The following is a 22,394-nucleotide window of genomic DNA, read 5'->3' on the forward strand; positions in this document are numbered from 1 at the left end:
CAATCAATGTCCAGCCAAATCTGCACTAACCCCAACATATCTGGGTTACAGGAACGTCTTCAAGCAGGCTCTGCCATCATCTAGATGCACTTGTTTTTCATTCCCTGCTTGGAAAATTATAGGTGTCTCCATTGTAGGTGAAGGCAGGCATAAGAGTGATCACCTGTAACACTAGACACCTTGGGTGCAATTGCCCAGGCTTCCCTTTCTAGTCAAGGGAGTGAAATCACTTGTCTCAGCCTAGCAGCTTTGACACACCCTGCCTGTCCACCAGCTCATGCTCCAGAAGTTCTGCCATTGGTCCTGCTGCACATTTTTCAGTCCCACATGAGGTGCTCAGCTACCTCAGAGTATCTTGGAGGCAGTGGTCACACCCGTGTGGGCAACTGCATCAACCCTTCAGTGGAGATGATACGTACACATTGAGAAATATGCAGAAAAGGGCTGAGAGTAATAAGTGTGTAAGAAGTCTTCGTTTTCAGAGTTTTGAGGGTTTTCTATAAATCCTCAGGATTGCTTTCTCTATTGGCCATTGACATGGAACAGCAAGCTTGATCACACTTTCTCTCCCTCTACATAAAGCTAGATTTATATAGTCATTTCTGAAATGCATTACCTATGAACATGTTGAATAGAGAAACTGTTCTCAGGACAAGTTTCTATTAAAACATTTGTCATCTGCATTTCATATCTAAACAGAGCTGAGAGCAATGGAGGTTGGAGAGGTTGGATAGACCCCACTATTATTTCTTTGCTACCAAGCAATGTCCAGAATTGGTAGCACTTCCCTCTGCTCATCCCTTTTTTGAGGTGCCCAAATCTTTATGGGCTATACAGTGGCATAACATCATGGCCCTCCAAGTCCAGACCCAGCTGACACACCACAGAGGCCCGGAGGACAGCTGATGAAAGGAAATGCTATTCCTATTTGACAACCTGATAAACTTCTCCAATGAAATGGCTGCCTTGGTAGATGAGTAAGGCTTTCAACACTCACTCCCATAAAATCCTCATAGAGAAGCTGTTGAAGCAGAGGCTGGATGAGCAGACAGTGAGGGGGATTGAAAACTGGCCAAGGTTTGGGTGACCACAGTGCTCATCATTTTGTTGTTAGGTTTAGAGACCTTCTCTTCCCCTTGAGGGTACTGAGTGGTACTGAAATGATCCTGTGAGGTTTCCCAAAGCCTTCTCATCTCCATACTGAACAGAGTTTCCTCAGCCTTTCCTCAGGTGGAAAGTTCTCCAGCCCTCTGCACAACCCCACACACCTGACTGTATTGGTGCCCCTTCACTGAACTTGCTCCAGTTGACCAATGTCTTTCCTGTACTGGGGGCAGGAGGTCCCAAACTCAGTGCAGTGCTGTGCATGTGGTCTAGCAAGCAGTGAATGGAGGGGGACAATCCCTCCCCCTCATCTCCTGGCCACGCTTCTGTTCATACAGGCAGGCTGCTCTTGGCCTTCTTGCCTGCAGGGGCTCACTGCTGACTCATGTGCAGCTTGTTGTCCACCATGACCCCCAGGGCCTTTTCTGCTCAGCTGCACCCTACCTGGGGGCTGTTGCCCAGGGTTAGGCCACCCCAGGGGAAGGACTTGGCATTTCTTCTCTCTGAAATCCGGTAGGTTCTTTTTGGCCCACTCTGCCAACTTGTCGAGGTTCCTCCAGAAGGCAGCACTCCGGTGTATAGACTGGTCCGCACCTCAGGTTTGTGTCATCTGAAAACTCTGTCAGCTCCTCCAGGACACTGATAGCATCATTAAGCCCCAGAAGAGACCCTGATGCATCCAATCAGTCTTTTACTCACCTCTTTGCCCACCTGTCAAGACTGTAGCTTCCTAGCATTGATATAAGAATACTGTGGGAGACTGTGTGGTGGGTGGACCTTAGCTGGCAGCCAGATGCCCAGCCAGCCACTCTCTTACTCCTCCTCCTCAACAGTACAGAAGGAGAAAAAAGGAAAAAAATGCTGAATTGCTTGTTATGAAATCAGGGACATCACTTCCCAATTAGTCATGAGCAAAACAGGCTCAACAGGAGGAAAATGAACTTATTCTATGACCAGTTCAAATACGGTTGTTGTTGTGGTTTCAGCACAGCTGGTGACAAAGGGCCATGCAGCTGCTCTCTCACTCCTCCCTGCTCCCCTCCGGTGGGATAAGGAGGAGAACCAGAAAGGAGAAAACAAAAAAAACCCCTGGAACCTTGTGGGTTGAGATAAGGACAATTTACTGGGACAACACAAAAAGAGAAGTTACAACAACAACAACAACGGTAGTAATAAAAGAATATACAGAATGAGTGATGCACAGTGCAACTGCTCACCATCCAGAACCTGACGCTCCGCCACTTCCTCCACTGAAAGTCGAGAGATCACCCCCCAGCCCGCTCCCCATTTATATACTGAGCATGATGTCACATGGTATGGAATAGCTCCTTGGCTAGTTCAGGTCAGCTGTCCTGGCTGTGCCCCCTCCCAGGTTCCTGGAAAAATTAACTCTATCCCAGCCGCAGCCAGGGCAGTTGGATAGTGAGAAGAAAAGTTAAATACTACCACAGCACCTCCTCTTTCCCGTTTTTTTCCCAAGCTCAGCTTCATTCCTTCATTGCTGACTCCTCTACCTCCTTTCCCTGTGAGTGGTAAAAGGGGGACTACAGTCAGTTCCTAACAGTTCACCTCTGCTGCTCCCTCCTTACGCTTTTCCTGTGGCATCCTCCCCACAGGCTACAGTTCTTTCAGGAAATATCCAACTTCTCTGGCATTTGATCCTCCACAGGCTGCAGGGGAATCTCTTCTGCATCATATGGAGCTCCTCCTCCCCCTCTTCTTCACTGACCTTGCTGTTTGCAGGAGTTTTCCTCACGCTCTTTTTTTTTCCTTACTCCTGTTCCACTCTGGCATTTGTGCCCTTTCTTAAATACACTTTCACAGAGGTGCCGCCAGCTTTGCTGATGGGTTAGCTTTTGCCAGCAGCAGGTCTGTTGCAGAGCTGGCTGGACTTGGCTGTGTCTGGCATGGGATAACCCATTGTCTCTTCTCCCAGGGGCTCCTGCTGCCCATCCGCTACCAAAAACAGGGACACAGACACCAATATAGAGCAAGAAGCTTGGCCTTGCTAAATGACTTCCCCTGCTCTTCTAGTGTCAAGCAATCCAAACTACTCATTGAGGGGGCATAGAGAGAAACAGAGAAAGCCTTGACACTGTGCAAGCACTGCTTAGCAATAGCTAAAACACGGCAGTGTTATTAACACTGTTTTGGCCACCAATGCAAAGCACCGTAGGAGCTGCTGTGAGGAAAGTTAACCCAAGGTGCTACCCAAAGTTGAAAAAACCACAGCAACCATCTCAGAAATAGGGTATGAAACAAGAAATGAAAGACCAATGTGGAAAGGATTAAGAGGGTAGGCTGTTGTTTTTGGCAGCTTTTGCAACAGTACAAGAGAAGAGCTTGGGTGGGGGGAATAAAAAGAGAAGCAAATGATGTGGCCAAGGTTGTTTGGTGTCAACTGTGAAGCAGCTCTGCACCTGATGCGAATTATTTCTGAGGTCAGGGAGAACCTGAGAGATTTCTCTCATTTGAAAAGATGAAGGAGAAGGAAGGACAGCACCATTTAGGCTGGAAGGGACCGCAGAAGTCTCTCGGTCAACCTCCTACTCAAAGCAGGCCCAGACCAGATTACTCAGGGCTTTATCCAAAGACGCTTTGGTCACATTCTGGGATACAGCCCGCACAAAGTCCCTGCAAAACAGCTTCCAGCATTTGACTATCCTCATGTTGGAAGCATATTTCTCTATATGTGCACTAACCACCTTGTTTCAGCCCATTGCCTCTTGGCCTTTTGTCTTGTACCATGGACATGAGCCTGACTCAGTCTTCCTGGGAACACTGCAATGCTGCTACATGTTTCACGCAAGATCTTCCTTTCTCCAGGCTGGACAAGCCCTGCTCCCTCAGCCGCTCCACACAGATAAGGTGTTCCTGCCTCGGACCATTATGGGGGCCCTTTGCTAAAGTTGTTCCAGCTTGCCAACATCTTTCCTGTACTGGGATCTAAAATCTGGACACAGTGTTAGGTATAATCTCTTCCCTCAATCACCTGGCCATGCTCCTGATTGTATAGAGCAGGTTGCTGCTGTCCTTCCTTGCTTCCAAGGCACACGGCTTCATCCTGTCCATCTCGCTGTCCACCAACACCTTTCCAAAATGCCTCCTTCCCACCAGGCAGCCCCCCTCCCTTGCCATTGCCAGGGTTAGACCCCTGCAGGGACAGAAACTGGCATCTGTCCTTGTGGGATTTCCTGACTTTCATGCCAATGCATGCTCTCGTCGATATATAAAGGAGGCTTTTAAGAAGATGGAGAGAGACTTTTTACTAAGGTCTGTAGTGACAGGACAAGGGGTAAGGGTTTCAAAACTAAAGAGGGTAGATTGGATGTAAGAAGAAAATTTTTATGGTGAGGGTGGTGAGACATTGGGACAGGTTGCCCAGGGAAGTTGTGGATGCCCCATCATTGTCAGTGTTCAGGGTCAAGTTGGATGGGGCTTTGAGCAACCTGATCTAGTGAAAGATGTCCCTGCCCACGGCAAGGGGTTTGAACTAGGTAGTCTGTAAAGATTCCTTTCCAACCAAAACCATTCTATGATCCTATGATCCTATGAGTCTGTGATTATTATCAGCTTCCCTCTTCTTAGTATCAGGCAGGTGAGTAGAGGTTCAGAGAGAGGAGGGTAGTCCTGAGAACACAGACACAGGGGAGGTCACCCTGCTGGGATCTGCTTCCCAGCCCTGCATCACCACGGGTGTAGGTGGCATGGCCTTGCATCAGTGCCGTGGTGCTGTCATTCAGGTAGTGGCACATAGCCACCGGTCCCCTTTGGGAGGCCCTGGGGTGTCTGCCCCCCACCAGCTCTAAGAGGGCATGGCTTTCCTGGAGGTTGGGTGCTGTGTTTGCCTACTGAGTGGAGTTGTGTTTGGCACGCAGGCACCTGGCATGGCACTAGAGGCTTTTCAGATATTTTACAAGGCACGTTCAGGTGCCCTAAACATCTGATGTCATTGTGGGTGGCCAAGATCTCTCCATTCCCCCTCTGGCCCTCAGCTGATGCTCAGGGAGGAGGTGGGTATCCTCAGAGATTTTCCATCAGGGCTTGCAAACACTTGCACATGGCTTGGGCCACCTCTGGCACCTCAGTCATCACAAAGTATCTGTATGTGAGCACCTGAGTCCCCACTGACTAAAGGTAAAGGGGCTCAGAGCAGGGCTCACACACTGGCAACTCTTTTGTGCACACCTGAACTGAAGCAGGAGGATTCCCAGCTCCGCTGGGTCTGTGGAGTCAAAGCGGGGAGCTGAGTCCTGCTTCAACCCAAGGGCTTCCTGGTCAGGATGAGAAGCCTGCATTGCCTCAGCTGAATCCCTGGCCTGCACAAGGGAAGCCAAGCCCCTCCCTGGCCCTGTCTGTGTGTCCCTTTTCTTGTGGGTGAAGAATATCGATGTCGAGAGGGGCACGTTGACACCTGTCACAGAGAACCGCACTCTGGCAGGGCAAACCATGTTGCTGGAATCAATCTCTCTCTCTACTGTTGGTGATTAATTCAGGTGATTTTGCGGTATGTTCCCCAGGGGCGACCCCGGTGCCTTTCAGGAGCTCTCAGCCCCAGAGCTCCAGAGACATCTTCAGGGAGCCCAGAGCAGGCAGAGGAAATGGTGCCTTGGGCTGGTCCTCTGCTGCTGGGCTGGGCTGGGCTCCTGGGATGGAGCGAGTTCATTACAAGCAGGCAGCACTGCAGAGAGACAGCTCTATCCAGGAGCAGCTCCTCTGCAAAGCGCAGCAGGGCTGAGAGCACTGCCTGCAGGCACCGAGGGGAGAGGAGGGAAGGGAGAGGGAGGTTAAAGGCAGTCAGCAGTTGGAGGACAAAGGAGGGCTTGTTGCAGGACAGATCTTCACACGGTAGGTCTCTGACGGCAGGGCAATGCACAAGAGTATCCTGACGGGATCTCCAAAAGCTGGCACAATCCACAGCTTATGAGCTCTGTAAATAAAACTCACAGTTTCTCTACAGTAGACAAGAAGGATGTAGTCCAGAGCAGGAATTCCCTGCTGCACCATCAGAAGGAAAGTGCATGACAGCTACTTTTTTCTGGGGACGGCTGCAGGGCTGTGAAGGCATTTGTGCAGGGCACCCCCCCCTGCCCCGAGCTGTGCTTTAGAGCATGGTCCCTCTGCCCCAGGGGGCTGTGTACCAGGGCACAGTGATCAGGAGGTCTGCTAGGAGCCTGTTAAAGTGCGTGGAGCCACTGCCCTGCCTATGGACAGCACCCCCTTTTCTGGACCCATCAGGGTTGTTCTGAGCTGCCCTTCTGCACCTGCAAAGAGGAACATGCACCCAGCCAGTGCTCTGCAAACAGGCAGGTTTCTGTAGGTCCAAGATGGGTGGGCAAAGGTTGGGATGGGGTCTGTGAGTGCTGACAGGGAAAAGAAATGGGATAGGAAAACATCTCCCAGGAAAAAGTCTCCAGGCAACAGGAATATGATCAGGGTATGAGAGGAAACAAAGCGCAGAAATGCTGTGGGAGGGAGAATTCAGAAAACTCTGTATGATCTCCTCCAGTGCAGACCCCTTCCTCTGAGCAAGCCCCTTTGGTTCCCCTCCTTCCCAGCAAAGCCTTTGCCCTCAGAGCTGGGGGGTCCAAGGCATGAACCATCTCCTCAGCAGCCAGAGCTCCAGCAGAGCCGTGGGTGCAGCTCTCCAGCCACGTGCCCATTTCCCTCTGCAGAGCTCAGGGCTGAGAGCATCTGTTGGTGTCTGGGAGGAGGTCTGAACAGCTGGGTAAGGGTAATGCTTCCTGACTGTCCGGCTGCCTCTATGCTTGCCTCTCTCAGCCAGACCCTCACTGTATTTTCCCATGTTTCTCCAGTTGTTTGTGTTGGTTTTAGTGTTATTTCATTCTTGCTGCCAGGCTCTCTGGGAATGGGAGTTTCAGCTGCAGAGTCACACTCTGACCTTGTAGGTCCTCCTATGCAGGTGTGTCCCTGGAAATGAGGTGTCCCAGCTTTCACCTGTGGGGCTGTGGGCAATGCATTCTGTGGGGCTGGGGAATGAGCTGGTTTTCCCTGGATTAGATGTAATCATTAGGACATTGGCTTTAAGTCTTTGGAGTGGCTTTCCAAGCTGTGAGCTGTCCTTAAGCATGGAAATCATTCACATAGCATCTTTCTGTTGTCTGAAAGCCCACAGAGAGAAGTGCCGAGATGCTGCAACTGAGGAAATGCTGTTGGGTTGATGAAATGAGCCGTGTGTGTCCTTGGCTAGAAAGAGGGTGCTGAGACCTTGAGAAAGGGTGAGGCATTTAGTAGTCTGCAGTGTGTCCCCCTCCTTTCAGTAGTGTCTGGTGGCTTTTATTGGTAACATGGGCACCCTCCATTTCAGACAGTTGTAATCTCAGGGCAGCTGGGAACAAAACAGAGGGACAGACCAGCTCCCTTATTCTGCTCTAAGCCGCAGAGAATCCTCTTGCTTTGCAGGATTCACCCTGTTTTCCCTGAGTGCCACAGAAATGCTGAGGGTTTCTGATGTCCAAGAACACTTCCCAGGTGACATGGAGTAACTGTAAAAAATCCTGCCTTTGCCATTCCCATTCCTTTAGTACTGGGAGGTCTGATGCTGACAAGACCACCTGTGTTAGGAGCAGTTTCATCTAGCAAAGTTGAACTGTAGGACTGGCCCCTGCCCCCACAGTTCCCATGAACCCACTGCTGCAGAGCAGGACTGACTCCTCGGCATCCTGTGGGCAGAGGCCCTTCTCCTCACAGTACACTCAGCCAGCATCAACCAGGGCTCCATCCAGGGAGATGAGGAAGGTCTCCTGGAAAAAGAAAAGGGGGGATGTGTAGCAGGAGGAATATCTATGGGAAATGGTTTGGATTCTTCTCAGAGGAGTCTCCCCTACCTTACTGTGTTTTCCTCCTTGGACAGGTCCCTATGTCCAGTGGAAGCAGATGTCCAACGGCAGCTCCATCACAGAGTTCCTCCTCTTGACATTTGCAGACACAAGCGAGCTGCAGCTCTTGCACTTCTGGCTCTTCCTGGGCATCTACCTGGCTGCCCTCCTGGGAAACGGCCTCATCATCACAGCCATAGCCTGTGACCACCACCTCCACACCCCCATGTACTTCTTCCTCCTCAACCTCTCCCTCCTCGATCTGGGCGCCATCTCCACCATTGTCCCCAAATCCATGGCCAATTCCCTCTGGGACACCAGGGCCATCTCTTACACAGAATGTGCTGCTCAAGTTTCTCTCTTTTTATTTCTGATGTCAGCAGAGTATTTTCTTCTCACTGTCATGGCCTATGACCGCTACATTGCCATCTGCAAACCCCTGCACTACGGGACCCTCCTGGGCAGCAGAGCTTGTGTCCACATGGCAGCAGCTGCCTGGGGCAGTGGGTTTCTCCATGCTGTGCTGCACACTGCCAATACATTTTCACTACCGTTCTGCAAGGGCAATGCTGTGGACCAGTTCTTCTGTGAAATCCCCCAGATCCTCAAGCTCTCCTGCTCAGACTCCTTCCTCAGGGAAGCTGGGCTTCTTATTTCAACTTCTTTTTTAGCTTTTGGGTGTTTTGTTTTCATTTTACTGTCCTATGTTCAGATCTTCAGGGCCGTGCTGAGGATCCCCTCTGAGCAGAGACGGCACAAAGCCTTTTCCACGTGCCTCCCTCACCTGGCTGTCGTCTCCCTGGTTATCAGCACTGGAGTGTTTTCTTGCCTGAAGCCTTCATCTACCTCCTCCCCATCCCTGGATGTGGTGTTAGCTGTTCTGTACTCAGTGGTTCCTCCAGCTCTGAACCCCCTCATCTACAGCATGAGAAACCAGGAGCTCAAGGATGCCCTGAGAAAACTGGTAACTGAATGGTTTTCAGCAGCCACAGTCTTCCTACGTTCCTCTGCAAGTGAATCCCAGTGTATGACATGACAGGCCAAGTCTGCCTTTCGTTCTTTACATCATTTTTCCCTTTTTCCCCTTTTGATGATGTTGTCTTCAAATAAATATAATTATTTATCCCCTTAAATATCCACCCACCTTGCATGACACAGACTTTGTAGAAACGGGAAAACATTTTATTTAAGCAAAATTAATGGGCCTGTAGCAACTTCTTTGTCTAAGACCCATCATTTATTAGTGCTAGCGTAATTGGTATGTACTTTTCCCACACAGAATCAGTACATGCTTGAGCTGTGCAGGTGATGTAGAAGTATGGTCAGTGGTGTGTTAATCGTCATTGTTCTAAACTGATGGCCAGTGCAGGTGGGGGATGTTTATCCTGGATTCTGGTCGATTGTGGTTCCTGCCTGCTTCATGGCTACATGCCTGTTTTTTTGAAAGGTAAATCTTCCATGCTTTTGTTGTCGTTATGGGGTGTTCTCAGTCATGAAGAGCTGGCTTAGGTTGGGTCTTCAGGTCATATTGACCCTGAAGTAAAAGCTCGTAGTGTCACATAAAGTTCATTCTCCTAAGCAAGTTGTACTGCAGCTAGCGTCTTGCCTTTCACAGGCATCAGTACAGCTTGGGAGATCCCAAGGTCAGGGTGAGGTAAGGAAACAGGGGGAGGCAGCTAAAGTCTGCAGGGAAACTGGCACAGGCATAGGACAGTGTAGGACTGTCTGTGGTGCAAACAGGGCCTTTGTGCGGCTGCCCCCCTCCTCCCTGCCAACAGAACTGAAGTTCTTGTCATCTCCACGGTGGCAGCTGTCTCTTCCACTGAAGCCCATGAGAGGACACTCATTCCTTACAGCCCCAGGCCCTTGTTCCCTCCTCACCAACCCCCAAAACAGTCTGGGAGGTGTCCTACCACTGTCCTTCACTCGTCATCACCCCCCCCACACACACACACACATACTGCTCCCAGGAAGAGATGTAAGCATCCCATGAATGATAGGATCCCCCTTCCCAGGGAGATGGGGGTCTGGGCTTGGCCATCCTGCTTGGTGAAACACATTTAGGGCTTTCACAGCCACCTCCACAATTGATCTTCCACCTGTAACCAGTGTCTCCGACTTCCTAGTTCACCAGCCCCCAGGGATGGTCTTCTTGTCTGGTCGTTCCGTCCATGGTCTCTTCAGTGATGTTCCTCAGTGGCGCCCACTAACACCCTCAGAAACTTGGAAGTTTGCTGCTGGATTTTACTTCTTGAGAGGCTTGTTCAATCTTTCAGGATCTGCAGTTCAGGAACTTGGCACCAGAGGGCTCAATAACATGAAAATTCCCTAACGAGCCAAGACTCAGTGCAGAGTTTTCCTTTAGGTCTTCAATTCTTATGTGGTTCATTAGAGAGAATTCAGGAGTGTAGCCAAAGTGGAAAGATTTCAATACTAAACAATAAGAAAGAATTCTTTTTTTCCTCCACTTTTCTTTATTTTTCTGCTTAGGCATCATGTCACATCAGTAATCCCCAGTTCATATTGATCCTCCTAATGGAGTTTGAATGATTACAAAAAGCAAGACCCTTTCCGTCTTAACAGTCTATGGTCATTCTTCATCCCTACCCCCAGCCCCACCTTTCCCCTCAACCACCTGGCACTTACAGCAGCCTTGTTCAAATCTGCGCTTTCTTCACTGAAGTCTGTAGCTGCATGCTTCAGCCCGTGGGCACCAACTCCCTCCTGCTTGGAGACCGAGCTGCACACAGACATGCAGTGATGTAATACAGTCAATGGCTGTGTATTAAGTCCACATTACCTCCTCTGAAGTCCACTTCCTACAGCGGATAGCCTTAGATGAACAAACCCCACACTTTTGTGTAAGTACAGATCCCAGGACCCCCCAAAACACTCCCTGCCCTGGACTCTGTCTGTCCATGTCCGCTCTTTGCACACAGCAAGTCACACGTTGAAGTCACGAGCTCCCCTGATTGACAGAGGGGAAAAAAGAGACAAAGTGAATGAAATGCTCTCTTTTGAGTAGCCAAACGGGCACTAAGCCCAATGTATCTGGGACACAGGAGTGTCTTCAAGCAGACTCTGCAATACCTAGACCCACTCATTTTTCATTCCCTTGAGGGTAAAGTACCTGTGGTTCCATTGTCAGTGAAGGCAGGGATGAGTGATCCCCTCTAATGTTGGGCGCCTTGGGTGCCATGGCCCACGCTTCCTTTTTTACTCAAGGGGGAGAAATCAGTAGTCTCAACGGAGATGCTTGGACACACCCTGCCTGGTGACCAGCTCCTGCTCCAGAAGTGCTCCTGTAGGTCACTTCCCAGTCCCACATGGGGGCTTCAGCCACCCCTGGGTATCTTGGAAGCAGCGTCAACCTCTGTGTTGGCAACTGAGTCAACCCTGGAATGAAGATGTTAGGCAAAAGTAGAAACATATGCAGGAAAGAGTTTGGGGTAATAAGTGTGTAAAAAGTCACTTTTCAGCACTTTGATATTGGTCTGCAAATTCTCATGAATTTTTTCATAGGCCATGGACATGGACCAGCAAGATGATGACACTTTCTCTCCCTCTATGTAAATAGAGATTTATACAGCCATTTCCAAAAATGTATTTCCTCCCAACACTTTGAATGGAGAACTGCGTTCTGGTGACACGTTTATATTGTCAGATTGTACATCCACATTTCCTATCTACAGGGAGCTTGGAGCAATGAAGGTTGGAGCAGTTGGACAGATCACCCTATATTTCTTTGCCAACAAGAAATGGACACACCTGCTATCACTTCCATCGCATCATCCCTTTTTTCTGATCTGGCCACAACTTTATGGGATGTACAATGGCATAACACCATGGCCCGCCAATGCCAGACCTCAAGTGATACACAGAGGCCTAGAGCACAGACATATAAAGAGCCCCAGAGCAGAGATGTGGAAAGCAAATGTCACTCGTGTCTTCAAGAAAGAAAAGAAGGACGACCCAGGGAACTACAGGCAAGTCAGACTCACCTCCACCCCTGGGAAGGTGATGGAGCAGCTAATCATGGAAAGCATTTCCAGGCACATGAACGATAAGAAAGTAGTAAGGGCGCGGGGACCTATGTATGTCCAGTTTGCCAAAGTCTTCCCTGATCTGATCCTCTTCCACCAAGGCAGATGTCCATGCTCCATACTTTCCCCCTGGTCTCTGGCAGCTGGGATTTCTGAAGGCCAGTCTTGCTAGCAGCTACTGAGGCAATGAAGGCATTCTGTGCCTCAGCCTTTCCCACGTCCTGTGTCATCAGGTCCCCAGTCTCACTGAGCAATGGGCCCACATTTTCCGTCGTTTCCCTTTTGTTACCTGTCTACTTACAGAAGCCCTTCTTGTTTTCTTTGACATCCCTCACCAAATTCCATGCCATTTGGACTTTACCTTTCCTACCTTTGCCCCAGCATGCTCAGACAGCATCTCTGTGTTCCTCCTAGGTTACCTGTCCTTGTTGCCACCCTCTGAATGCTTCCTTTTTGTGTTTGAGTTTGGCCAGGAGCAACTTGTTCATCCACGCAGCCCTCTAGGCATTTTTGCCCAATATCATATTTGATGGGCTGCACCCCTCTTGAGCTTGGAGGTGGTGATCCTTGAATATTAACCAGCTTTCTCAGGCACACCTTCCCTCCAGGGCCACATCCCATGAGGCTCTTCCAAGCAGATACTTGAAGAGGCCAAACTCTACTCACCTTAAATCTGCCGTTCTGAGATTGTTTTTACCTTCCTCCTTCCCCTCAGGATCCTGAACTCCACCATCTCATGGTCACTACAGCCCCATCTCATGGTCACAAGGCTGTCTTTGACCTTCACATCCCCAACAAGCCCCTCCTTGTTGGTGAGGAGGAGGTCCAGCAGAGCACCTCTCCTTATTGGCTCCTCTATCACTTGGGTGAGGAATTTATCATCATTGGACTCCACAGAACCTCCTGGGTTGCTTATACCCTGCTGTGTTGTCCTCTGAGCAGATATTGGGGTGGTTGAAGTCTCCCATGAGGACCAGGGCCTGCCAATGTGAGGCTGCTCCTACCTGTCCGTTGAGGACCACATATACTTCTTCTTCCTGGTCCAGTGGCCTATAGCAGACATCCACTATAACACCACCCTTTCCTGTCCTCTCCTTAATCCTCACCCTTAAGATCTCCATTGGCTCCCTATCCATCCCCAGACAAAGCGCCATGTCCTCCAGCTGTTCTCTCACACAAAGGGCAACTCTCCATCCTTGCCTTCCCATCCTCTCCTTCCTCAAGAACCTGTATCTCTCCATTTCAACACTCCAGGCATGGGAGCCATCCCACCATGTCTCCATGACCCCAACAAGATTGCTGCCCGGCAACTGCATACAGATCTCTAAATCCTCGTGGTTATGGCCCGTACTGCACGCATTAGAGTACAGGCACTTTAGAGAGGCAGCCCAGCATGTTGAGTTCCTGGAGAGGGTGTGAGAGATTTCTCCACCATGGTGCTTTGTAGGCATTTCCTTGCTTACATGTAAGTGCTGGAGTTGACCCCACTTGAGCCCCATTTTACTGATTTTGTGATCCCTTCCCATCACATCACCCCATGCCCTTTGCTCAGTGATCCTATCTATCACTCCCTTAGAGGACTGCTGGTTACTCCCTCCCTCCCCCATCCTTCTTAGTTTACAGCCCTGCTTATGAGGTCAGCCAGCCTGTTGGCAAAAACAGCTTTGCCCTGCTTAGAGAGGTGGATCCCATCTCTCCCAAGCAGATGCTGGTCTGTAAAGAGGGTGCCATGGGCACAGAACCCAAAACCATGTCCTCTACACCCGTTCTGCAGTTAATTATTAACTTGTCCTGTTAGTGCCTTTCTCCTCACACCCTTTCCCCTCACCAACAAGGTTGAGGAGAACACCATCTGGGCCCCCATGCCCTTCACTATCACCCCCAGAGCCCTGTAGTCATATCTGATACTGTCACTTCTTTCCCCTGGCAGTGTGATTTGTGCCCACTTGGAATAAGAGCAGGGGGTAGTAGTCAGAGGGCCGGATGAGCTTTGGACGTCCCACCACAACAACGTGGATCCTGGTCCCCAGCAACCAGCAAACCTCTCTAGATGGTTGGTTGGGATGACGGATGGGTGCCTCTCTGCCCCATATTAAGTAGTCATCCATTACGATCCAAAAACCCCCATGGCACTACGTCTAGTTGAGGCTTGACTATCTCCATTGTGGAGATCCCACAGCCTTTCTGGGTGCATGTTCCCAGTGCCAGACAGACCTTATAGTGCAGATTCTTTGCTTTTAAGCCTAGTCAGAATTTCCCATGGCCCAACTTTTTCCCACGGCTTCTCAACTTTCCACTGTGCCCACCTGGGAAGAGTCTGACTCATTCTCCTCTGCACCATCCCATAAGCTAGCTGTAGACAAAGACAGTATCATCTCCCTTAGGCCAGCCTTGAATTTCTGACATCCTTCTCTTTGGCCCAGTGATATCGACCGGTCTTCAACAGACTCCCCATTTCCAGCAGTTGGAGGTTGTTGCAGTTGTGGGCCTAAACCCATGTCTATAACCGCTGTGCTGATCCCCACCAGGTCCCACTCAAGCTTCAGGAGATAACTAGGGATGTGAAGTCAAGGGTCACCCACCCCATTCCAGGGGTCTTCATTCCAATGAGACAGACCCCGTCCTCACACCAGTGTATTGTCTGTACCGTTTCTGCAGTCACTCCATGGGGAATGGAGGTGAGCAGCTTTGATGCACATGTGCATCGACAGAGGCAGCTCCTCACACGCTCTTCTCTACAACATGGAATGCGGCAGAGGGGGCCTAGTTCTACCTTTAATTACTTATGAGATGCCCCCATCACACTGGGAAGGTGTTCTCTGCAGAGGTAGAAATCCTTTCCGTTGCTCTCAGTGAAAGTAGAGACCCATGGAGGTGTAGTTTCCTGCAGTCAGAAGTTGATCTGCCCATACGGCTTGTCCTGTGCTGCCATGTGCTCTCAGCTAAACAGCAGTCACACTTGTGAGTTACTCACCAGAAAAGAAACTGTACTGTGCTAAAAAAAGGAGAAGTGCAGTTTAAAAGTGCAGATCTCCCAACTCCTCTGCCTTTCTTAGCCTTGACATGGAGAAAGTAAGAAAGAAGGTGTGATGCATAAGTAGCCTGACTTGGAGGACCAAACCAAGGACTCTCTGATACCATGATGCTATCACAGATATCACAAAGGGAGAGCTGTGCCTTACTGGAGGGCAACCTACAGCCTGGCAGGACTCCCACAAGAAAACAATAACACAGTGTTGGTTCGAAAAAGACGTAGGACCCATAGCCATATGATGTAGGCTATAGACGTAGGCCCCATGGTCTACATTGCCTGGAGCCCAACAGGTTAGAAGGGGACTTGGGCACCTCCATGCAGACACTTCCATGCCAAGATCAACAGGGTCAAGTGTCTGCAATGCAACTGAACGCCCCGTCCCAAAGAGCCTGGGAGCTGGAACAGGAGCAGCAGGCACAGATGGGGAAAACAAGGAGCAACAGTGTCATCCTCCTGCCAAGGGACAGACAGATGGGCAGCCAGGAGACCCTCCACCTTACCCAGCTGTGCACACCACCTTCCACAGCAGCATCACAGGGCAGTCTCTTTCAGCCCCTTTCTCCGGCAGAGGGGAACGTGCACAATGGGGGAGAGATGCAGGCGATATGCTCCTCTACTTGAGGTCCTGCTGCAGAGGAGACAGCTCTGGGCTGTGCTTGACCCCTCAGGTAACACTTACCAGGCCTCATCCTGACCCCAAGCTGTGCATCAACTTCCTGGCTTGACCTTGGACCTGCTCCATCATCAGAACCTCGCCAGATGACCTGGACTCTGAACTGCCTCCAGCTGCCAGCCCCCTGGCCTGCCCTGCTCCCTTGGTGGCAGCTCAGGCTGGTGAGGCCCCCTCCCTGCTCACCTGGGGATACCCCTCACTTCCCAGCTAGCTCTGCCTTCCAGAGCACTTGTCCCTCGCTGCCCCCTAACAGAGCTGAGGTCCCAATCATGTCACCATTACCTGCATCTCCACTGCCCTCCCCTATGCTCTGGTTGACTTGATGGCTTCACGATGCCCATTGTTCTGACGGACTTTCACTTTGCTACAGCTGACAAGGCCTCACAAGGAGCAACCCACCAGCATGCTGGACTTTTCCTCTGCCCTCTCTCCACGCTGTTGTCTCTACATGACAAGCTTGGTGATGAACTTGCTAAAAAAAAAAAGAAAAAAAAACAACCAAAAAACCCCTCAAAGAAAGTGGAAAATAAAACCCAAGAAAAACAAGTGATGCAAAAGAAGACAATTGCTCACCAATGCCCAGCCAATCCCCAAGCAACAGCAGCTGCTTCCAACCTCTACCTCCCCAGTTTTATTTCTGAGCATGACATCACATGGTATGGAATATCCCTTTGGTCAGTTGGGGCCAGCTGTCCCGGCTGTGTTCCCTCCCAACTTCTTGTGCACCCACAGCCTACTCACTGGCAGGGCAGCGTGAGGAGCAGAAAAAGCCTTAATGCTGTGCAAAGGCTGCTCAGCAATAACTACATCATCAGTGTGTTATTAACCCTGTTTTCAGCACAAATCCAAAACACAGCCCCATACAAGTTACTGTGAAGAAATGTAACTCTGTCCCAGCCAAAACCAGTACACTCAGGTTGGAAAGGACCTCAGGAGGTCTCCAGCTCAGCAGGGGCAACTCTGGGGTAAGAGCTGGTTGCTCAGCACTTGATCCAAGTTACGACTTGAAAACCTCCAAGAATGGAAATGGGATTATTTCTGTGGGCAGCCACTTCCTGTGCTTGGCTGTCCTCATGAGGAAAAAGCTTTCCCTTGTCTCTGGTGTGAACTTTTCTTGTGTCACTCTCTTGGCCTCCCTCCATGCACCACCGCGAACTGACTGGAGGACATGGGGAAAGGAAAAACTCCTTGCCTGCAGCCCCCTACACCTGAAAGGAGCTCCAGCAAAGCTCGGTCAGTACAGCAGACAATAACTGTACCTCATGACTGAGCCGGTGGCCATTCCTGAAAAATTTCCTTCAAACTGGAAGCTTCCTGGAAGCTCCAGCTTTTTGGACAAGGTAGTTTTCTTCTCAGTTTCAGGTCTGACTCTATCCTCTTATGAAATACCTTTAAATTCTTCAAAATTTGTACAAGGAGGAGAGGAAAGCCCAACAGTGCACAAGGATCGAGGAGAGAACTTGACCCATACAAATCTGTGGGGCTTCATCCACAGCTGCTGAGAGAGGACAGGGCATCCTCCTGAACAGGTAGCACTCTGCCTGGAGCCAGGACCAAGTGAAGTACTGCAAAGGTCTGTCCTGTCCTGGGAGCTCTTCTGCTTGATAGCTTTATTAATGACCTGGAGGTCTTGGTAGATGGCAAACTGCACGTAAACCAGCAGTGTGCCTTGTCAGCCAAGAAAACCAACAGCATTCTGGGCTGTATGAAGAGGTACACAGCCAGAAGATGAGAGAAAGTGTTTATCTCTCTCTCCTCAGAGCTTCTTAGACAACCTAGACAACACTGTGTCCAGCTTTGGTCTCCTGCGCCCCATCCCCCATCCTGGTGCAGGCAAGACACTGATGAGCTGGAGCAGGCTCAGCAGAGGGCTATGAGACTGTTGGGTTGGGGGCAGGCTGGAGCATTTGCCGTCTAAGGCAAGACTGAGGGAGCAAAGCTTGTTCAGCCTGGGGCAGAGAAGGCACCAGGCAACAAGAAGTGTTTTCACCATGAAGTCAGCTGCCAAAAGAGGCTGTGTCCTCCCTATTCTTGGAGGTATTCAAGTCTTCTTCCCCCCTGCCTGTCACCTCCTCCCTTTGACCAAAATAGTCTTGCTCCTGCAAGAGTAAAGCAAGGGAGCCATGGAACCAACACAGACACTGCATTCTCTGAGACCTCGCTTTCCTACAGCCCCACACTTCTTTTTCAACCCTTGGCCTTCATAGTTTCCTGTGTCTGGCTTTTGCTAAAATCACATTTGAACTGACATTTGACAATGTCCTTTCATGATCGTTTGAATTATAGCTCGGTCTTCAGGACCTGCACTGAAGGTCTCTGTGGTGGTGAGATGACACTTTTTAAAGACATAGCACTGGTGAGCCAGCTGTGATAGTGTTGTAAGCATGTACAGAATGCTTCTAGGTCACACACAGCAGGTTTCACCATTAGCAGAGCTGGGATGAATCCAAACATTTCTGTAGGATTGCAAGTGTGACAGAGACAGCAACAAGAAAAACCAAGCAGACTGCAGACCTGCCCTTAGATACCATGGGTGCCATGACTGCATAGGGCTGGGCAAGGTATTCCAGATGAAAAATAGCTCTGAAACCAATTTTCTCACTGCTTCCTTGAATTCCCTCTCCAAAGAGTGGAGGGGAGCTAACTCCAAGAGCATGATTTCACCGAGAGCAGGTGTCTAAAAGAGATGGAGATTTCCCCCTCTGTTAACCCCCATTTCTGTCCCTCGGCAGTGACAGCAAGAGGTCCATTTCCCCTTCTGTAGGGCAGTGACTCCGCTGAGCCAGCGCAGATATCCAGCCTCTGGTTAGAAACCCTCGGAGGGGATGGGCATTCAGCTCCCCCATGCACCCCACAGACCCACCCTCTTGCTGCAGTGCAGATGTGCACAAAAGAAGCTCCTGCATGCGAGTACCTGGTCTGAGCTCCTTCTCTAACCAGTGGGGATGGAGGGTGGCAGTTAGTTACTCACACTTTTGTGTGGCCTGCTGTATTTGCAGTGCCGGGGTGTCCGAGACACGTCCAAGCGCCTGCAAGCCCTGACAGCAATTCTGAGTGACCCACAGCCTTCCTCTGCATCAACACTAGGGATGAGTGGGCCTCCACTGAATGGGGGTGACACTGATCACTCTCCAGACTCCTTCACCCATGCTGTGGGGTCCCTGCTGCCTCCTCTGGGATTGCAGAGTCCTTGTTTCCCTGTAGATACACCAATTCGGTACTTTACCTTCGGTGACTCCACCTTGGGTGCTCTCTCACATTCACTGCCCACCTCGGGCACACTCTGTCCCTGGAGAGCCTGGGGGATCTCCAGGCAGCTCCAGTTTCCCCTTGAGAATGACGTTGTCTGCCCCGTCTGACATGTGACAGCCTTGGGTATGTCACTCAGTGACCAGCCATGGCCTCCACTGTCACTAGACACTGACGGGTGAGCCCTAAATCCAATCCTTGATCTCTACATGGTCACAAGGTGACTGAGAGGCTTTTGCTCCTGCAGTCATGCAGAACCCTGAGCAACTCCTGACTCTGGCATTGGAAGACAAGCCCAGTGTTCATGCGCAGCACAGAAGAGATCTCATTTTATTACACAGATGTTGTAATGTGTTCAGCTCTCAACAAGCATTAGACACCTTTATAGAGGCTCCAGGTAAGACAGAGGGGGTTCATACCTCTTTAGATGTAAAAGGAAAACAAACATTACTGTAGGAACATTATAAATTAAGAAAGAAAATGATAATAATAATAATGATAAGAAGAGGAAGAAGAAGAAGAAGAAAGAGAACAACTACCACAACAACAAAATCAGGACTGGTGTGGAATACCCTGGCAGTCATTTGTGGAGAGATGGGAAGTTTCTCGGTGCAAAATAGGAGCCCATGTAATCAGTTTCCTAATGCCATCCCTGAGGTCCTGATTCCTCATGCTGTAGATGAGGGGGTTCACAACGGGAGGCACCACCGAGTACAGAACTGCCAGCACGAGGTCCAGGTATGGGGACGAGATGGAGGGGGGCTTCAGGTAGACAAATATGGCAGTGCTGATAAACAGGGAGACCACAGCCAGGTGAGGGAGGCACGTGGAAAAGGCTTTGTGCCGTCCCTGCTCGGAGGGAATCCTCAGCACAGCCCTGAAGATCTGCCCATAGGACAGTACAATGAAAACAAAACACCCAAATGCTAAACAGACACCAACTGCAATTAACCCAACTTCCCTGAGGTAGGCACCTGAGCAGGAGAGCTTGAGGATCTGGGGGATTTCACAGAAGAACTGGTCCACAGCATTGCCTTGGCAGAGGGGTAGTGAAAATGTATTGGCAGTGTGCAGCACAGCATAGAGGAACCCACAGCCCCAGGCAGCTGCTGCCATGTGGACACAAGCTCTGCTGCCCAGGAGGGTGCTGTAGTGCAGGGGTTTGCAGATGGCAACGTAGCGGTCATAGGCCATGACAGTGAGAAGGAAACACTCTGCTGACATCAAAAAGACTAACAGAAAGACCTGTGCAGCACATCCTGGGTGGGAAATGGCCCTGGTGTCCCACAGGGAATTGGCCATGGATTTGGGAACAGTGTTGGAGATGGCACCCAGGTCGAGGAAGGAGAGGTTGAGGAGGAAGAAGTACATGGGTGTGTGGAGGTGGTGGTCGCAGGCTACAGTGGTGATGACGAGGCCATTTCCCAGGAGGGCAGCCAGGTAGATGCCCAGGAAGAGCCAGAAGTGCAAGAGCTGCAGCTCCCGTCTGTCTGAAAATGCCAGGAGGAGGAACTCAGTCATGGAACTGCTGTTGGGCATATGCGTCCTCTGGACACGGGGCACTGTCCAAGGAGGAAAAGGCAGTGACAAGTTACCACAAACATCTCTGAGTAAAACCAAAGATATGTCTCATACACCCTCCCCCTGACACATATGCACCCTTTTCGCTTCCTCAGGAGAAACTTTCATTCTGCCTCTGCTCTTCAGCTTCATTTTCTGTGGCTCTGTGTGCTGGAGCAGGGCCTCTGCCCGTTGTCTCTTGAGGAGTCGACCCAGCCCCGCTGCAGTGGGTAGATGGGAACGTGGCAGGGGGGCTGGGTTTGATATTCAGAATATGTCAGATAAAATCACTCCTAACACAGGAGGGCTTGTCAGCATCTGCACTCCCAGTGTTAAAGAATGTGGGTGGCAGAAAGAAGTTTGGGGGGGGGGGGGGGTAAGTACTTCCCCCATCCTTCCATGTGAGTGTTCTCTGAAATCAGAAATCATGAGATGAGACATGAGAGTCAGAGAGATTCACTGTGGCTTAGTGAGGAGTGAATGGAACTGGTTGGGCTTGTTCCCAGCTGCCCTGTGCTTGCAGTTTTCTCAGATGGAGGGCGATCACACTCCTGTGGTACCAGTAAAAGCCACCAGACACTACTGAAAGGAGAGGGACCCACTGCAGACCACTAAATGTCTCACCCTTTCTCAAGGTCTCAGCACCCTCTTTCTACAAAAGGACACACACGGCTCATTTCATCAACCCAACAGCATTTCCTCAGTTATAGGTAGCATCTCTGCACCTGTCTTTGTGGGCTTTCAGATAACAGAAAGATGCTATGTGAAAGATTTCCTTGCTTAAGGACAGCTCACAGCTTGGAAAGCCACTCCAAAGACTTAAAGCCAATGTCCTAATGATTACATCTAATCCAGGGAAAACCAGCTCATTCCCCAGCCCCACAGAATGCATTGCCTACAGCCCCACAGGTGAAAGCTGGGACACCTCATTTCCATGGACACACCTGCATAGGAGGACCCACAAGGTCAGTGTGTGACTCTGCAGCTAAAACTCCCATTCCTAGAGAGCCTGATAGCAAGAATGAAATAACAATAAAACCAACACAAACAACTGGAGAAACATGGGAAAATACAGTGAGGGTCTGCTTGAGAGAGGCAGCCGGGCACTCAGGAAAGTTCTGCTTACTCAGCTGTTCAGACCTCCTCCCAGACACCAACAGTGCCAGGCAGATGCTCTCAGCCCTGAGCTCTGCAGAGGGTAATGGGCACGTGGCTGGAGAGCTGCACCCACGGCTCTGCTGGAGCTCTGGCTGCTGAGGAGATGGTTCATGCCTTGGACCCCCCAGCTCTGAGGGCAGAGGCTTTGCTGGGAGGGAGAGGAGCCAAAGGGGCTTGCTCAGAGGAAGGGGTCTGCACTGGAGGAGATCATACAGAGTTTTCTGAATTCTCTCTCCCACAACATTTTTGCATTTTGTTTCCTCTGATCTCATTCCCTGATTATATTCTTGCTGGCTGGAGATTTTCCTCCTGGGAAGTGTTTCCCTGTGCCATTTCTTTTCCCTGTCAGCACTCACAGATCCCACCCCAATCTCTGTGCGCTCCCCCTGGCCCTACAGAAACCTGCCTGTTTGCAGGGCACTGGGCAGGAGCATGGTCCTTTTTGCAGGTGGAAAAGGGCAGATCAGAACAACCCTGAGAGGTGCAGCAGAGGTGATTCTGGTGGTGCCCATAGGCAGGGGAGTGGCTGAAGGCATTTTAGGAAGCTCTTGGCAGACCTACTGATCACTCAAAGTTGCAGTTCAGGAGTCTCAGGGACTTGTTGAAATTTGAGTGTTCCTTTTCCACTTCTCCTTGTCTCTCCTCCCTCCTTACCCCTCTGGAATTGGAAACTGAGAAGATAGACACAGGAAAGCTCCTTATCTTTATAATAATCCCTGCCTTGTTCTTCTGCT

At 50.4% G+C, this 22,394-nt stretch overlaps 2 protein-coding genes across 2 annotated transcripts; one reads left to right on the plus strand and one right to left on the minus strand.

Annotated features, from left to right (window-relative positions):
• Nucleotides 1-555: 555 nt before the first annotated feature.
• On the minus strand, nt 556-20,547 carry LOC142025977 (olfactory receptor 14A16-like). Its single transcript, XM_075018726.1, has 2 exons — nt 19,567-20,547; nt 556-582 (listed from the first exon to the last, which is right to left on the minus strand). The coding sequence occupies exons 1-2, from the start codon at nt 20,479-20,481 to the stop codon at nt 556-558; spliced, it is 942 nt and encodes a 313-aa protein (XP_074874827.1). The 5' UTR covers nt 20,482-20,547.
• On the plus strand, nt 7,696-8,979 carry LOC142025965 (olfactory receptor 14A16-like). Its single transcript, XM_075018713.1, has one exon. The coding sequence runs from the start codon at nt 7,918-7,920 to the stop codon at nt 8,977-8,979; it is 1,062 nt and encodes a 353-aa protein (XP_074874814.1). The 5' UTR covers nt 7,696-7,917.
• Nucleotides 20,548-22,394: the final 1,847 nt, after the last annotated feature.

The sequence above is a fragment of the Buteo buteo genome, chromosome 31 (assembly GCF_964188355.1).
Source record: "Buteo buteo chromosome 31, bButBut1.hap1.1, whole genome shotgun sequence".
NCBI lineage: Eukaryota > Metazoa > Chordata > Aves > Accipitriformes > Accipitridae > Buteo > Buteo buteo.

Excerpts from the sequence above, each read along its gene's own strand:
- LOC142025965 (XM_075018713.1), top strand. The coding sequence starts at position 7,918 with ATGGTTTGGATTCTTCTCAGAGGAGTCTCCCCTACCTTACTGTGTTTT.
- LOC142025977 (XM_075018726.1), bottom strand. The coding sequence starts at position 20,481 with ATGCCCAACAGCAGTTCCATGACTGAGTTCCTCCTCCTGGCATTTTCA. Across the intron at positions 583-19,566 it reads TTAGGAAACTGATTACATGG|CTTTATGTAGAGGGAGAGAA; the intron begins GCTCCTATTTTG and ends ATATAAATCTAG.